General features: G+C 38.6%; 1 protein-coding gene across 1 annotated transcript in view; it reads left to right on the forward strand.

Annotated features, from left to right (window-relative positions):
• COL6A6 (collagen type VI alpha 6 chain) overlaps positions 1-18,172 on the forward strand; it is a 136,159-nt gene that overhangs the window by 107,496 nt on the left and 10,491 nt on the right. The window contains exons 34-37 of the mRNA XM_081796889.1: positions 56-102; positions 7,939-8,139; positions 10,955-11,629; positions 14,671-14,764. Coding sequence (XP_081653015.1) covers positions 56-102; positions 7,939-8,139; positions 10,955-11,629; positions 14,671-14,764 — 1,017 coding nt within the window. The remainder of the gene's footprint in view (positions 1-55; positions 103-7,938; positions 8,140-10,954; positions 11,630-14,670; positions 14,765-18,172) is intronic.

Here is an 18,172-nt window from a genome sequence, read left to right on the forward strand (position 1 = left end):
TTCCAAAGCCTCTGTAAGAAAGTATTGAACTACACTATTTATTTCTGTGTACCAGGAAGATGCGAAACCCTTTGTATGCATTACCCTGTTTAATTCTCACAGGTAGTATGTAAGGGATAGGTATAATTATTTCGCCCACTTTATCAATGAGAAAACAGCCTGGAGAGGTTAAACGGTATGCCTGGGTTCACATGGCTAAAAAGTGGCAATGTCAGGACTTGAACCCAGGTTTGCTATTCTAGTGCTTCTCCAAGAAACTCTCTGAGTTGCCTCTGGGTATAGAGCTACTAAATCAGGAAGGCCAGTAAACATTCATTGATGTCACTTAGGTGGCCAGTTGCAATAGTTGCTATACAATGAAAACCAATTGGCTGATTTTATAACTTCACCAATCATATAACTATCCACATTTTATAAAGGAAAAGACATCTTAGTTATTATAGCTTCTTTGGTTGGGAGGCTATATAAATAAACCACCTGGGATCAAGAGGACCTTTTTTGAGGTAAACTGACATATAATATTAGCTTCAGGTGTGCAACATGATTCATTATTTGTAAATATTGTGAAAAGATCACCACAACAAGCCTCATTAACATTATCACCGTACACAGTTATAAAAATTTTTTATTGTGAGGGGAACTTTCTTTTTTACTAAGTTTTTTACTTTAATTCCAATAAAGTAAATACAGTGTTATATAAGTTTCAGGTGTATAAGATAGTGATTCAACAATTCTGTACATTACTCAGTGATCATCATGATAGGTGTATTCTTTAAAAAAAAAATTATTTTGAGAGAGAGAGCTAGAGTGCAGGGAGGGGCAGAAGGAGGGGGAGAGAGAGAATCTGGATCAGACTCCATGCTGAGCATGGAGCTTGAGGTGGGGCTTGATCTCCCAACCCTGCGATTGTGACCTGAGCAGAAACCAAGAGCCAGATGCCGACTGAGGCACCCTGTGATTGGCGTATTCTTAATTCCCCTTCACTTATTTCTCCCACCCACCCCCCTACCCTCCCCGCCTCTGGTAACCACCAGTTTGTTCTCTATAGTTAGAGGAGTCTTATTTTTTGGTTTGTTTGTTTTGTTTCTTAAATTATAAATATGAGTAAAATCATATGGTATTTGTCTTTCTCTGACCGACTTACTTCAATTAGCATTATACTCTTTAGCTCCATCCATGTTGTTGCAAATGGCAAGATTTCATTCTTTTTATGGCTGAATAATATTCTGTTGTATATAATACCATGTCTTCTTTATCCATTCATCCATCAGTGGATACTTGGCCTGCTTCCATAATTTGGCTATTATAATAATGCTGCAGTAAACAGAGGGGTACATATATCCCTTTGAATTCGTGTTTTCATATTCTTTGGGTAAATACCCAGTAGTGTGATTACTGGATTGTAGAGTAGTTCCTTTTTTTTTTTAAAGTAAGCTCCATGTCCAGCATGGAGCCCAATGAGGGGCTTGAACTCACAACCCTGAGCTGAGATCAAGAGTCAGATGTTTAACTGACAGAACCACCCAGATGCCCCAAGGTAGTTCTATTTTTAACTTTTGAGGAACTTCCATACTGTTTTCCACAGTGGCTGCCCCAGTTCACATTCCCACCAACAGAGCATGAGAGTTCCTTTTTCTACACATCCTTGCTAATACTTGTTGTTTCTTGAGGTTTTGGTTTTAGCAATTCTGATGAGTGTGAGGTAATATCTCATTGTAGTTTTGATTTACATTTCCCTGATGATGAGTGATGATGAGCATCTTTTCATGTGTCTATTGGCTATCTGGATGTTTTCTTTGGAGAGATGTCTGTTCATGTCTTCTGCCATTTTAATTGGATTATTTGGGTTTTTTGGGTGTTGAGTTATATCAGTTTTTTATATATTTTGAATACATAGCCCTTGGGATATGTCAATTGCAAATATCTTCTCCCATTCAATAAGCTGACTTTTGGTTTTGTTGATTGCTTCCTTCACTGTGCATTAATTTCTTACTTTGATGTAGTCCCAATAGTTTGTTTTTGCTTTTGTTCTCCTTGCCTCAGGAGATGTATCTAGAAAAAAGTTGCTACACCAGTGTCAGAGAACTTATTGCCTGTGCTTTCTTCTAGGATTTTTATGGTTTCAGGTCTCATATTTAGGTCCTTGATCCATTTTGAGTTCATTTTTGTGTATGGTGTAAGAAAGTGGTCCAGTTTCACTCTTTTGCTTGTAGCTGTCCAGTTTTCCCAACACCATTTGTTGAAGAGTCTGTCTTTTCCCCAAAGATTAATTGACCATTAATCATGGGTTTGTTTCTGGGCTTTTCTATCCTGTTCCATTGATCTATGTGTCTATTTTTGTGCCAGTACCATACTGTTTTGATTATCATAGCTTTTCAGTATAATTTGAAATCTGGAATTGTGATACCTCCAGCTTTGTTTTTCTTTTTCAAGATTGTTTTGGCTATTTGGGGTCTTTTGTGGTTCCATACGAATTTTAAGATTATTTGTTCTGGTTCTGTGAAAAATGCTGTTGATGTTTTGATGGGGATTGCATTGAATCTGTAGATTGCTTTGGGTAGGACTGACATTTTAACAATATTTGTTCTTTCAATCCACGAGTATAGAATATCTTTCCATTTATGTCATATTCAATTTCTTTCATTAATGTCTTACGGTTTTCAGAGTATAGATCTTTCATCTCCTACATTAAGTTTATTCCTAGGTATGTTATTCTTTTTGGTGTGGTTATAAATGGGATTGCTTTCTTAATTTCTCTCTCTGTTGCTTCATTATTGGTGTATAGAAATACAATATATTTCTGTACATTGACTTTTGTATTTGTGAACTAACGGAATTTATCAGTTCTAGTAGTCTTTTGGGGGAGTCTGTAGTGTTTTCTATATGTAGTATTATGTCATCTGCAAATAGTGACAGCTTTACTTCTTCCTTACCAATATGGATGCCTTTTATAACTTTTTCTTGTCTGATTGCTGTGGCTAGGACTTCGAGTACTATGTTGAATAAAAGTGATGAGAGTGGACATCCTTGCCTTGTTCCTAACCTTAGGGAAAGTTCTCAATTTTTCAGCATTATGATATTAGCTGTGGGTTTTTCATATATGACCTATATTATGTTGAGATATATTCTCTCTAAACCTACTTTGTTGAGAGTTTTTATCATGAATGGGTATTGTACTTTGTCAAATGTTTTTTCCACATCTATTGAAATTATCACATGGTTCTTATCCTTTTTCTTATTGATGTCATGTATAACATTGATTGATTTGTGAATATTGAACCACCCTTGCTTTCCAGGAATAAATCCCACTTGATCACAGTGAATGATTTTTTTCATGTATTGTTGGATTCAGTTTGCTAATATTTTATTAAGGATTTTTGCATCTATGTTCACTGGACTTATTGGCCTGTATTTCTCTTTTTTTTTGTGGTGTCTTTATCTGGTTTTGTTATCAGGGTATTGCTGGCCTCATAGAATGAATTTGGAAGCTTTCCTTCCTCTATTTTTTGGAATAGTTTGAGAAGAATAGCTATTAACTCTTTAAATGTTTGGTGAAATTCACCTGTGAAGCCATCTGTCCTGGAGTTTATTTGTTGAGAGTATTTTTTATTACTGGTTTAATTTCATTACTGGTAATAGGTCTGTTCAAATTTTCTATTTCTTCCTGCTTCAGTTTTGGGAGGTTATATGTTCCTATGAATTTATCCATTTCTTCTAGGCTGTCCAATTTGTTGCCATATAATTTTTCATAATATTCTCTTGTAATTCTTTGTGCTGTCAGTTGTTATTTCTCCTCTTTCATTTCTGATTTTGTTTATTTGAGTCCTCTCTGTTTTGATGAATCTGGCTTATCAATTTTTTTTTTTTGTCTTTTTCAAAGAACCAGTTCCTGGTGTCATTGATCCGTTCTATTGTGTTTTTTAGTTTCTATTTCATCTATTTATGCTCTAATCTTTATTATTGCCTTCCTTCTACTGGTTTTGGGTTTTGTTTTTCCTTTTCTACCTCCTTTTGGTGTAATATTAGGTTGTTCGAGATTTTTCTTGCTTCTTAAGGTAGGCCTGTATTGCTATAAAATTCCTTCCTAGAACTGCTTTTGCTGCATCCCAAAGATTTGGATTATTGTGTTTTCATTTTCATTTGTCTCCATGTATTTTTCCATTTCCTCTTTGATTTCTTGGTTGACCCATTCATTGTTTAGTAGCATGTTGTTTAACCTCCGTGTATTTATGCTCTTTCTAGATTTTTTTTTCTTGTGACTGATTTCTAGTGTCATAGCATTTTGATCAGGAAAAAATGCATGGTTTGACTTTGATCTTTTTGAATTTCTTGAGACTTGTTTTGTGGCCTAATATGTTATCTGTTCTGAATCTGTTCAGAAGAATGTGTATTCTGCTGTTTTAGGATGGAATGTTCTGAATATATCTGTTAAATTCATCTGGTCCAATGTGTCATTCAAAGCCACCATTTCCTTGATTTTTCTGTTTGGATGATCTGTTCATTGATGTAAGTGGGGTGTTAAAGTCTCTTATTATTACTGCATTATTATTGATTACTTCCTTTGTGTTATTAACTGCTTTAAGTATTTAGGTGCTCCCATGTTGGATGCATAAATATTTGTAATTGTTATATCTGCTTGTTAATGTCCTTTGTCTTTTGTTACCATTTTTGTTTTAAAGTCTATTTTGTCTGATACAAATATTGTTACCCCAGCTTTCTTTTCACATCCATTTGCATGATAAATGTTTCTTCATCCTTTCACTTTTCAATCTGCAGGTGTCTTTTGAGGCCCTTTCCACCTCCATAATTTTCTATGAAGGTGTCAAATAAGCACAACAGAATGGAAATAGAGTATTAATCTATAAAGTATGGAAAGCAGTGCCTGTTTCCTGGAGCTGTTGTGTAGATGAAATGATGGGACACCATGCCTCAGTGCCTAATGCATAGTAAATATTCAAGAATGATAGTTTTTGCTCTAATTGCTATTGCTATTATTTATCTGCTTGATGATGAACTAAAATCTATTTAACAAAAATATTGTTGTAAAGGAGCTGATGCTGCTATTAGTGTCATTGAACATGCAAATGGACAGGTTGATAAACCAGGCTCAGAAAGGGAAATGCACATCAGTTAGAAAAGGCTGGGCCATGCCGTACAAATAAATGAAGCTGCTATGAAACACAGCAGCTCAAAAATTCTGTGAGTAGATATGGTTACACACAGACTCATAAATCCTTCTGTTTATTGACAGCCCCATTGTCCCTTGGCTTTATTTAGTCACAAAACAAGAGACAATATCCTAATGCAAATAATTGATAGTACTTGTGATATAAACTTAAAGTAAACACAGTTTCACCACCCACTCAAAGGTGTGTGCATAGCCTCTAACTTGAGAAAACATATTTTGTTGGTTTGTTTTAAAATGTTTTGAGTGTTAACAGTCTCTCAGAGTTCCTAGTCAAATCAGCTAGAAGCTCTTTGCTCCTTTCTTGAAGGACTTTACCTCAAAAGAGCACCAATGAAGATTCAGATTCTTGACAATGACCCTCCAAAATCTGAGCAGCATTGGCTCCAAACACCTCTTGAGTAGAATTAGAGAGGCATACAGAAGTCAGAATTGGTGCCAAGGTTCGTTCATCCAGCAAATGCTTAGTGAGCACCTCGTGTATACCAGGAGCTATCCTAGGCTGTGGAGACACCAAAGTGGAAAACCAAAAGATGCACCCTCACGGAGCTGCCATTAGAGGATGCAATGAAGCAGCGTTGTCTAGAAAGGTTCAAAATAGAGGCATGTATACAAGTTGGTAAGAACCCACCACTGATATCTGGCATTACAGAAGGGAAATTATGTTACTACTTCTCCTTTTGTCCTCTTTTTCTTTCTTCTATCCATTCTGTTCAGTTGTACTTCCCTACACTGGAACTGTGGTTTATTATTTCAGGAACAGAACTCAGAAATCTAGTGACAATGAATTTTTATTTGGAGGCCATATTTTAAAACCCTTATTTGTTTCATAATTATCATGGCGTTTCTAAATCTTGATTCGTCTGAGAGTTCAGCAGTCCAGTGTGAAATTCAGGCCCCATGCAGGCACATGCAGCAGCATTTGGAAACAGATGTTCTGACAACTGGCACTGATTTCCCTTAGCACATGGACTGTGACCTCCCTCTTGGGAATTTCTCATGATGGTATCAACTGAGTGATGAGCTATTCATCCCTTCGGAAACAGAAGGCCATTTTTGACTGGAAAAACCTCAATCTCAGCTTTGTTTTGCCACCAGGTTTTCCCCTTTAAGTGTGTTTGGCAACTACCTCTTACTTCTGGTGAAATTTTACTTGCTTCCCATAAAGAATTCTAATTTAGACTGGGTCTCCCTATTTCTAATAGACCTATAAGAGATATCTCTTTTTCAGCTAGCCTTTTTTTCCTTTTTACTCTGCTGTTTAACATTGCAAATGAGAGAAACATTAAGGATAATATTGACATTACAGATTATTCTTGTGATTGGAGACAGCTGAAATGGGAAGGGGGTTTAATGGGAAACCTTGGCATTCCACCTTGGAAAACCTTGGCATTCCACTGCAGAATGTCCCCATTTGTCACCACCACCCCGGTCCCAGCTCCACTGCCCTATCATCACAGCTTTTTTTTTCTCTCATACCACAACAATGCTCACCTTCCCTCCTTTCTGTTTCTTTCTTCTCAGCCTTTCCCAGACACTAACCATTCTTTTTTCTATATATTTTGCCTAGAAATCATGCCAAAAGCTTCAGTTACCACATATTTCCTCTGAGTCTCCCCCTCTAACCCATCCAGCTCATGAAGGCAAACACAGAAGAAAAGATGGGCAGAAACAAAGACAAGCCTTAGCGAAAGCCCCCACCACCTTTCCTCCTTCCCATTTCCCTCATTTCCTCCCATTGCTCCTCAGTTAGAACATGGCCAGCCTACAGCTTCATTAGTGCTTACCACTAACATAGAGGGACTCACTGCCCTCAGGACCCCAGTTCCAAATTCCTGAGAGAATGGATCCAATTGGCTCAGATTCCCATTCCTGGTGCAATCTCCTCTGCAGAGGGATGGAGTCCCCCCCGCCCAAACACACAGTTTAACATGGCTGCCCAAGTCCTATCTTCATGGATAAAGTATGCAAAGGACACTTTCCTGAGAAAGAGTAGGGAAATGCTGTCTGTCCCATCTCTTAGGCATTAGATAGGACCATACCTATAACTTCCCCTCAGCCATCAAGAGATCTGTGAATCTGTTAACTGACAAGCTAACTATTCTTCATTATTTGAAGCCTCCCTATTTTATCCCTGCTCTCCAGCCTCAAACTCCCCAGAGAGGTTATTAACAATGGGACTGAGCTGGAAGGTGTTGGGAGTTGTTCAGAGGAGAGCCCCTGGATGTGGATCTGGGTCTGCAAAGCTAGCTTCCATGCCTGGTTCATAATGGGAACTCAGAGACAGTTGTAAAGTACATTCTGTGATTTCACTTGGTTCCCTGGGACTTGGGGTGTGTGTGTGTGGGGGGGTGTCCTCTGACCCTCTTCCTTCAATGGCTTCCATGTCCACTGTCTTTTGATCAGTCCTCTCACCTTCCTTTGAGCTTCAGCTTCCTCATCTGTAAAATGGGCATGATGCACATAAGAACAAACTCGCTGGGTTGTTGAGATAATGAATAGGAAAGTGCTTTGTGGTCTCTAATGACCCACACAGCACCCACCCTGTGCCAGTACGTGCGTTTCAATTATGAACCCATTTAATGCCCACTCTATTCCTGTTAGGTTGTAGTGTGATTATCCCATTTTGTAGATGAGGAAACAGAGACAAAAAAACCTGACCTACAGCTAAAGGGAACACCAGGGCTTAAACCCAAACAGGGCTCTTAGCCACCCTGACACGCGCGAGGCTTCCCTATGACCTTCTTTGGAAGGAGCAGTGTTGTACTCAAAAGATCTCAGTGCTCTGAACAATCCTGGGGGATTCCTGCAGCCCCACCCACTAAGCTGTTCTTTTTCTTGCTTCTGCTTCTTACAGATTGATGACACTGGCACATTCCAACTCATAATGGTTCCATCCGGGACCGACTACGCGCCAGCATTAGAGAGACTCCAGCGGTGTACTTTCTGCTATGGTAAGATCCATGGAGAGAATATAATTTGATCAGGCCTGTTAAGCACACTGAGTCACTGTTGGCAGGAATGGCTGGACCTTGGCAACAGGGGTACTAGTGGCCTTGGGAAGATTTCCCTGGGGCTCTGGCCTCACTTCCTCATTCTGCATGGTCCACAGATGGAGCCCCAGCCAGCAGGGCTCCTCCCAGGCATCCAAGCAGGAGATTGCATTCCAGGCCCTCCAAGCTTCTGCAGCTTCCAGGAAACAATAACGATTATTAGAAAAACTCAGCCGTCTCATTGCCAAGGTTTTCCTGCTATAAAGTATATTTATGTATCTTCTAAATCTCAAACGTTCACAACCCCCCAAGAAATGCTTTATAGTACAAGTGGGAATTAGTGGAAATCCATGCATTTTCTATTGCAAAAAGGCATCAGAAAGACTGTTTGTCCATTGCCGTGTTTTATACACCATCTACAGGCCTAGCTAGAGAGGCAGCTGTGGGTGAGTATGCTGGTAATTTGAGTGTTCCAATAATTATGAAGACAGTGGAAGCCACTGCAGTCATCAGCGGGTGTGATTTCTAACAGTTGCCAGGCATTTCTTATGAACCATGCACTGTTCTAATTGCTTTATGTAACATTGGTGGTGGTGCTGGTGATAGTTAATGTTGAAGCTATTGTGCGTATTCTGTTCCAAGCATTCTTCTCATTGTCTCATCCCACCCTTACAATCACCTTGAGACATTTGAACTATTACTAGCTCCACTTGACAGATGACAAAAATGGGGCTTAGAGAGATGAGATAATTTGCCCAGACGGCACAGCCAGAGGAGACCCAAGAAGGCTGGCCTCACAACGCAGCCATTTATGAGTAACCAAGATCCCATTATTCTCCCTGAGACTTGGTATTTGGTCTTGAAGAAAATGATTGATTCCTTTCCTTCTCCATGTGTATTAATGAGATGCTAATGCTTGCCATGTAAGTGACCTCATAGGGAGGTGGTAACTCTGAGAAGTGGGATTGCTTCAGACACCCCTCTATTCTTTCTGTCTCCCCCTCTGCTTCCCTCTACTCATTAGACTCTCTCCTCCCTTCCCCTCCCCCCCCCCAGCTTCTCCCTTCCTTCTCTGCCTCCCTCCCTCCTTCTGTCCCCCTCAGTAGCACAGGGTTGGTTAGGCCCTGGCCCTCCTACTCAAGGCAGTGGCTGACTGTGCTGTGAGGGGGGCTTCCCACCCCAGCCTCAGCACGGCTTTCAGACACATCAGTTACTTATGTTACAGTCAGAAGTTGTACATATGTGACTGGGGAGAGATTTTGGCCCCATTTCTTGGCTTAAATCCTTGTTTTGTCTCTGGGGCATATAAGGGAAGATATTTTGGCTGTCGTTTCCTGCAATTAAAAAACACCACAAAATTGAGCAAATAGGCAGCCTGCTGTCTCTGATTTTAGGAACTGCCTAGCACACAGGTAACTGTTCTGTCATTTGACCATTAAACGTGGTTGTAAAATTGTACTGAATTTCTGTAAGGGAAATGTAGCTTGTGCAAAGCCACATCTTTATGGAGTCCATGAGCAAGACTGAAGTGAATTTGCTACATCCCCAAAGATCTGCATTCTGGTTTTCAACCTTTCATCTGACTGCTTTTATTCCTGCCCCAGGCACACATCTAAGTACCAGCTGTCCACACGCTCGTCATTCCATTTCTCTTCTCTTTAGTTTTTAAAGAGGCGTTCTCAGCCTTAACCAGCAACTATTACTGAAAATGTCAAGATTGCAGAGGTTGGCCCAGGAAGGGTTTTCTGGGTGAATCTGACCCACCCACCTAACTGTGCAGAATTGAGGCCTGGTGGTGACTTAGGTAAGACCAGAGCCCAGGCATCCTGGCTCTTAGGCCAAGGGGCCTCCCCACTGCCACACCGCATGGCCTTGTCTCTCACAATAAACCCTGACTTCATATGTAGAAACTTCTAGAAACACTTGCGTATTGTTTGGCAGAATGATTTTACCCTCTTATCATCAGTTTCTTCTGTTAAATTAGATTAGGTGACCTCTAAGATCCTTCCAGTTCCAAATTTTTTTATTCCTCTGAATATTCATTGTGGTCAGATTCAGTGGAATTCACTCCTGTTTTATTACTACATATTCTTTTGATAAATGAGATATGCATATTTATTAAAATGACCCCATATTTTATGAAAGCTTACTAATATGCAATATTTATATTCATGTATTTAACAAACACATATTGAGCTTTCAACTAATGAGCACACTGGAGAGACAAACATGAGCTATAGCTTTGTCCTTAGTGTCCACACCCAGATGGACATTGAGTTACAAACCTTTATTTAAACTGAAGTAAAAGAATTCATTGCTTTTTTTCCCCACTCTTTTTAAGCATACTACATTTCATAGTAGAACAGTGTGAGCATAATGATAAGGACAATTGGTTTAACCTGCATCTTGTCTATCTAGAGAGATCATTAGCTTTTATGTCATGATAAGGTATACTCTTATACGAGATAAACTGTCTACTTCAATCTTTATAAACTTAAAATACAGTGAAGATTAAGCTTCTGTTGAAAGCAGCCTAATTTTTAAAAGTCAAATGCCTTAGTGAACGGAATTCAAGACACCAACTGGGTGTAAAATCTGTACGTTTTAAATATAGATGCAAACTATGGACTAGGAAATCTTTTGTTGTTGATATCAAAGTCATTTAGTAATTATTTTAATATCAAAGATTATGCAGTTTCCAAATGTTAGAATATTTGAGATGCTATCTTTTCTGTCCAGTCTGTTTTAGTAGCCCTATGTGACTTTTGGTCTGCAGATGTATGCAAGCCAGACGCTTTTTGCGATCAAGCCAAACCACCACCCCCTGCACAGTCTTACATGGATGCTGCTTTCCTTCTGGACAGCTCCCGGCATGTGGGAAGTGCTGAATTTGAAGACATAAGACACTTTTTGGGAGCACTGTTAGATCACTTTGAGATCAGCCCAGAGCCTGAGACCTCTGTCACTGGAGACCGGGTGGCCCTATTAAGCCATGCTCCCCCCAACTTCCTACCCAACACTCAGAAGAGTCCTGTTAGAACTGAGTTCAACCTTACCACCTACAATAGTAAACGCCTCATGAAGAGGCACCTGGAAGAATCAGTTCAACAACTAAATGGAGACACTTTCATCGGTCATGCCTTACAGTGGACCCTGGACAATATCTTTTTAAATACACCCAATATGAGAAGAAACAAAGTCATATTTGTAATATCCACAGGGGAAACCAGTCACTTGGACAGGGAAACCTTAAAGAAAGAATCCTTGAGAGCCAAATGTCAAGGTTATACCCTATTTGTGTTTTCCCTTGGCCCTGCTTGGAATGACAAGGAACTAGAAGATCTAGCCAGCTACCCTTTGGATCACCACTTGGTCCAGCTTGGCCGAATTCATAAACCTGACCACAGATACAGTGTGAAGTTTGTGAAATCCTTTGTAAACTCAATCAGGCGTAAGTCATAAAATCTGTTCTTTCTTACACATTAAGAGTATTATTTGGTATTCCCAAAAGAAGGGTTGATGAACTGACATGGATTCTTGGAAATGTCTGTCTTCAAGGGCACTGCAGGGTCAGAAAGGAAAATTTGTAATGGTGGAGAGAGGAAACCTCTGATTCCTAGCATTTAATTTTCTGGCTCAAATTTTTTATGCCTCTGGTTCCTATGGAGAAGCAATCATAACAAGCAGCTGCTCACACATCTGTCTACATAGAGCAATATAGTCTGGGGGTGTAAAGTCACCACCTGGATCTTAGCTATAAAGTAGAAATCCTTGCCATGTAACATTAACACACTGCCCTCCAATGGAAAGCTTCATCAGTTAACACACCAAAAGAGAGAGCCAAAGAAAAATTCAACAATTCTCAGCTTTGCTTTTTTACAAGTTCCAAAGGCAGAGTTTGAGGTATTAGGGGATATCATTTTACCTGTAAGAATGAAAGATACATCCTTGCAAAACTTTCTCAGCCTTGTTGATGACTTTTTATGATGCCAGCAATTAGTGTAACTGGTACTCATAAAAAAGAAACATGGGCTGTATTTCTTGGAGTAATTTTGCCTTGAAAGTATGCAATTCACTTTGTATGCAATGGAATGGGTAAAAAGAAGCCATGTCCTACTATGACTCTGGAGGTTGAAAAATCGTCAGATTTCTGAACATTCTCATGGCGAATGAGCCCTTAGAGTCCAGATAAAGAAAAGTGAATACACAGGCTGAAGGACACCCAGTGTAGCTTACAGGAGATTCTGATAGAGTCTCAAACTTGTCACTGACATTACACAGTGAGACCAGTTAAGGTTGCAAAGATGGACTAATCCCTATAGGTGAGGTCTAAGGAGCCTTGGGAAATTGTTGATGGTACTGATGTCATGTCCCCTAGTCCTGTGCTTCTCCAAATGTGAATCTAGGACCTACATCATCAGCATTACCTGGAAGCTCGTGAAAATTGCAGAATTTCATGCCCTACTCCAGGCATTCTGAACCAGAAACTGCATTTTTGTCAAATTGCCAGGTGATTCACATGCACGTTATGGTTTGAGAAACACTGGAGCAACAAGCTCCTAGAATGAAATTTATGTGGATGTGTTTTGGAATAGGAAATCAGAAAGAGGAGCTAGAAAAAAGAAGGGCAAAAAAAGGGGACCAAGAATCATTCCGAAAAGAAGTAATTACAAGGCATTTGTAAGGGTAAAAAAAGAACACTTTGAAAGACTGAGAAACTTGTAAAGAAACACTGCTTGTGAGGCAAAAAAAATTGAAAGAACATTTAAGATGGAATTTCCTTCCTCAGTCCCCCAAAATTCTTCGTGGTGTTTCATGGTAATTAGTCAAATCGTATGAATAGATAAAAATGACACCCCATTACCACCCAAGGAAAGGAAAAGAGATGTTTTAAGAATTACTTGGTGTAGGTGAGAGAGATATAAAGTGCTTTCAGAAAACTGTAACTGTGACACAATTATACACTACTTTTCTAGAACTTAAGGATCTAGAAATCTTCTGCCTTTGAAATACAATTATAGAAGTAGAAGTTGAAAAAGGCTTTAACATAATCATATAGCAAGCCCACAGACTCATGCTCATTCAACATCAACGCATATGTATCAGGTACCTACTGTGAACCACTCACAGTGTGGGTGTGGGGCTATCTTTTTTAAAAAAACATTTATTTATTTTAGCACAAGCTATGGGGGAGGAGCCGGGGTGGGGGGGAAGAATCTCAAGCAAACCCTGCGCTGAGCCCAGGGTCCAACACAGGGCACAGTCTCAGGACCCTGAGATCATGACCTGAGCCAAAACTAAGTCGGATGCTTAACCAACAGAGCCACCCAGGCGCCCCAGGTTGTGGGGGTACCAAGGAGTGACCAAACAGACACCATCCCTGCCCTCCTGGGGATTCTAGTGCAGCTCCCTCTCTGATTCTTATTTAACACCATGCTGTGATCGAGGTGGCCATCGAGCACAGTCCACATCTGAAATAACACATATTCTAAGAGAAACAAAACTGACAAACAACCTGATGCTTAGAACTAGGACAGATAAGAAATAAAATGCACAACATCACAGTCTAGGGCCATTCAGTCTAGAATCACACAGTCCATTCTGCAACAGCAGCTTTAGAGACGGTGCTATATCACAACCCAGGACGAACTTGCTATTTAATGACCCTGATCACTAAGGAAGAGCTTTAATTGTGTTTACCAAGTCTGTTCAATTTAATGCTTCAAGGAAATAAATGATACATTTTTTGAAGTTTCCCATCAAAAATGGCTTTTAAATGTTTAAATTTTGTGGGAAGGGGCATGCTTTGTTATTATAAAAAAATCAATATCCTTCCAAATGAAGTGAGCCACTAATGAATTAAACCCAAGATGGCACTATTGTTACTATTGTTAATGACACAGAAACCACAAAGGGAATATCCCTTTCCCTTTGCATTTTGATATTGCAAAGGAGCAAATAAAAAATAACTATTCTGAATAGTTCGTGTCAATTAGAGACCAGACTTTAGGACTAGCTCATAACATCTCCTCTAACGTTGACCAACTTCAGCAGCTAAAGGCATCTTATTGAAAAATAAGTTGAATGCTCTGCCTATAAATTCAGCAGATATATATATATATTTTTAAAGATTTTATTTATTTGCGAGAGAGAATGAGAGAGAGCACGAGGGGGAGGAGGGTCAGAGGGAGAAGACTCCCCAATGAGCAGGGAGCCCGATGCGGAACTCGATCCCGGGACTCCAGGATCATGACCTGAGCCAAAGACAGTCGCTTAACCGACTGAGCCACCCAGGTGCCCGAGATGTATTTTCTAAACCCAGTTTTAGAGACTCCCCTGAGAAACCTGCTCTCATCTCAGTAGACCACCTTAGTTGGTATCTTCCTTTGATGAATATCGAAAGCAGTGAAGTGATACTTTGCATACAGAGCAGATTGCTGTAATGTTAATAGTTATGAATAAGAGACTCATCACAGACTTTTCTCTTCCTAGGTGCAATCAACAAATATCCACCCATAAACTTCAAAATGAAGTGCAACAGACTGAGCTCTACAGATCTGAAGCAGCCCCCACGGCAGTGGCGAAGGTATTTTCAGCTTGAGAGAACTTGATAAATAATGTGCCCCCCTTTCTTCTCCTCATTCTCTATAATTTCTTCCTCCTCCTTTTCTCCCTCTTCCTCCTCCTCCATCCTATTTGGACAAAATCTACAGGTACATAATATTAAAATATAATTTGGGGGAATAAGAGATAATAAAAAATGACCAGGTTGGTCTGAAAACAACCAGAGACTTTTTAAAAGTGGAAAATCTAAATGTGGAACTAAAACAACCAATGGGACACTTGAGTGGCAATGAGCATAATTAATGACCAGATAGTGGTTTCTAAATATCATTCCCCACTCAAAGGAACCAGGGTTTCTTGGAGAGAGAAAAGCTAATTTTAGACTGTAGCAGGGAAAGTACAATATGACTCTCAAAGATTTATTATGCCGGAAAGCAAGGAAGCAGTAAAAAACTAGCAGTGTCATGTCAAAAGGACAAAGGAGTGAAAAGATTCCTACTGGCCTGATTTTGGACAGTTTAACATCAGAAAGAATAATGGTAATGGATTATAACAGAATGAATTTTTAAAATCCACAAGTCTATATAGAGATCCGAAAAGGGAGGAGGGTAGTAAAAGTTCTTTTTTATGGAAGTATGGAGCTAATAAATATAGAAGAAAATGGTAGACTTAAAAAATCACCAATTTGTGAGGCACCTGGGTGGGGCAGTTGGTTAAGTGTCCAACTCTTGATTTTGGCTCAGGTTGTGATCTCAGAGTCATGAGATTGAGTCCTGTGTTGGGCTCTGTGCTCAGCGCAGAGTCTACTTGGGAATCTCTCTCCCTCTTCCTCTGCCCCTCCTGCTCATGCACGTCCTCTCTCTCGTGAATAAATAAATCTTTTTAAAAAATCACCAATTTGTAATCTCCAGTGTAATAATGGAGTCAGATAAGAATCAAAGAATGCTAAAACCACTGGGTGACAGGTTGTTTGGGAACAGGCTATTTTACAGTCTCCCAGACCATTCACATATTACTAACTTATTAATTACAAAGAAAGGAAATATGCATGTACATGGTAAGATCTGGCAGTTCCCACTGTGGCCAAGATTTGACATTATGTGCTTCCTGAGGTGATGCAGGGGGAGATACATCACCTTGAATGTAAGATTCTTGCAGGGAATGTTTGACCCAAGTCTCATAATGAGGAAACCATTAGACAATTCCAGAATATGGAGTTTTCTTCAGAACAGCTGACCTAGTCAGAGGTTTCAATGTCATGAGCAGCAAAGGGGTTGTGGGGTACTATTCTAAAATGGGAGAGACTAAGGAGACATAACCATCAAATGTAATGGTGTGAAACTTGACTGGATCCCAGGTCAGAAAAAAAGCTCATATAAATGACTTCTGGTGGACAACTGGGGAAATTTGAGTATGAACAATATGTCAGGAGATATTATTGATTCATGTGAATTTCCTTATGTGTAGTAATACTATCATGTTCATATGAGAGAAAGTTTTTGTTCTTGAGATAGGTATATTGAAGTATTTAAAAGTAACATGTATAATATCTGCAATCTATTTTCAGATGGTTTCCCTAAAAGGAAATAGGATGGGGTTTTATGTGTGTGTGTATGCACATATATGAGTGTATATGCATATATGGATGTGTGTATGCATATATGTGTGTGTGTGTGTGTATACACACAGAGTAACAAGATGGTAACATTTGGAGAACCAAATAGGTGAAAAGTATAAAGGTATTTATTTATTCATGGTTTTGTTCTTAACAAGATTCTGTGAATTAAAAAATAAAACTCAGTGGATGAATTAAACAGAATAATAGACACATCTAAAGAGAAACACAGTGAACTGGAGAATAAAGCTGAAGAAATCACTCAGAATGCAGAGAAGATAAATGTAAGAAGTTTAGAGACAGAACAGAATGGAAAGATCTATATCAAATTGGAATTCTTGAAATCAGATAAAATAGAAATAATAAATGAGATAATGTTCAAGCACATCAAGAGATGGTCATTTTCAAGAACTTATCAAAGATATGAATTAAAAGATGAAGAAAAGACAAGGTACAACAGGGAGGATAAATAAAAAGAGCCATTAGTTGTGGCGTAGGGGAATGCAGACATCAAGCCAAATAAAAAGGCAGACTGAAAGAAAGAGAAGATTATCTACAAAGAAACTACAATTAGGTTGGCAGCTGGATTATTAGTAGCAATAGTGGAAGCCACAAAACTGTTAAGAACTTTTAAAGTAATGGAAGAACATTTTTATCAACTTAAACCAACTTTAAAAAATAATGGTATAACAAAGATAATTAGGATAAACAAAAAACAGTTCACCACAAAGACCTTTGCTAAAGGAACTTCTAAAGTATGTACTTCAAGGAACATAAAAATGACTGTGGAAGGAAGGGCTGAGATGCAACACTAATAAATGATCAAAACTTGACAATATTTAGGAAGACCTAAATGTTAGATTTCTAAGCAATAGTAATATCTAATTTGTAGGGTTACAAAAAAGCCATACTTGTTAACAAAGGTATGAAAATAAGATATTTGTAGGCACCTGGTGGTTTAACAGAAAAAAAACTATTGTACTAAGACTATACATATTAATATTATTTAAACTTGAGAAAATATATTGGACAATAAAATAATCTTTTATTTAAAAAAATGAAGTTGAGCCTGAAGGGTAAAAAAGGTAGTACTGAAAAATGGGACAATAATAATAATACATGTCATGGGGAGGTAAATGGAGTTAAGGGCTCTAGGAACTTGAATTGTTTGGGCTGGCTACTGAAAAGCTTTAGACTCTCTTAAAAATGTATTAGAAATTGTGATGGTACCTGTGAAAAAAAAAAATGGAATGTAGCTAACTACCAAAACTGTAGTGCAGGAAAATGCAATAAAAACAAGAACATAAATATTTTTTTAAATAAAAAGGCAAGGGGGGGAGGACAAGTAGAAGGCACAAAGTAAAACAGCAGAATCAATTCCATTTAAAATATCAGGAGTCATAATAAATATCGACTAAACATGCCAGTTATAGAGATAGATGGACTTAAGAAACAAAATAAAATCAAGCTATAACTTGCTTTCAATTATAGAGACACAGCCGCAAAATAAGGACATGGAAAAGTTGGAAGTAAAATTATGAAAAAATATACCAGGCAAATTAAAAAAAAATCTGGAAACATAATATATACTGCTATATGCAGAAGATGATATATACAAACCTACCAGTAACCAGAACAATAAAGCTAGAATATAACATTAATATCAGGTAACATATTCTCTTTAACAAAACAGTATTATGGGGATAAAAAGCCACTACATGATGACAAAGTGTTCAATTCATGAAGAAGATATAACAATTCTAAATTTCTAAGAGGGTAATAAAATAATCTTAAAATATACAAAGTAGAAATTGA

This window comes from Leptonychotes weddellii, chromosome 1 (genome assembly GCF_054177405.1).
Source record: "Leptonychotes weddellii isolate Sample4059 chromosome 1, ASM5417740v2, whole genome shotgun sequence".
NCBI classification, from domain to species: domain Eukaryota; kingdom Metazoa; phylum Chordata; class Mammalia; order Carnivora; family Phocidae; genus Leptonychotes; species Leptonychotes weddellii.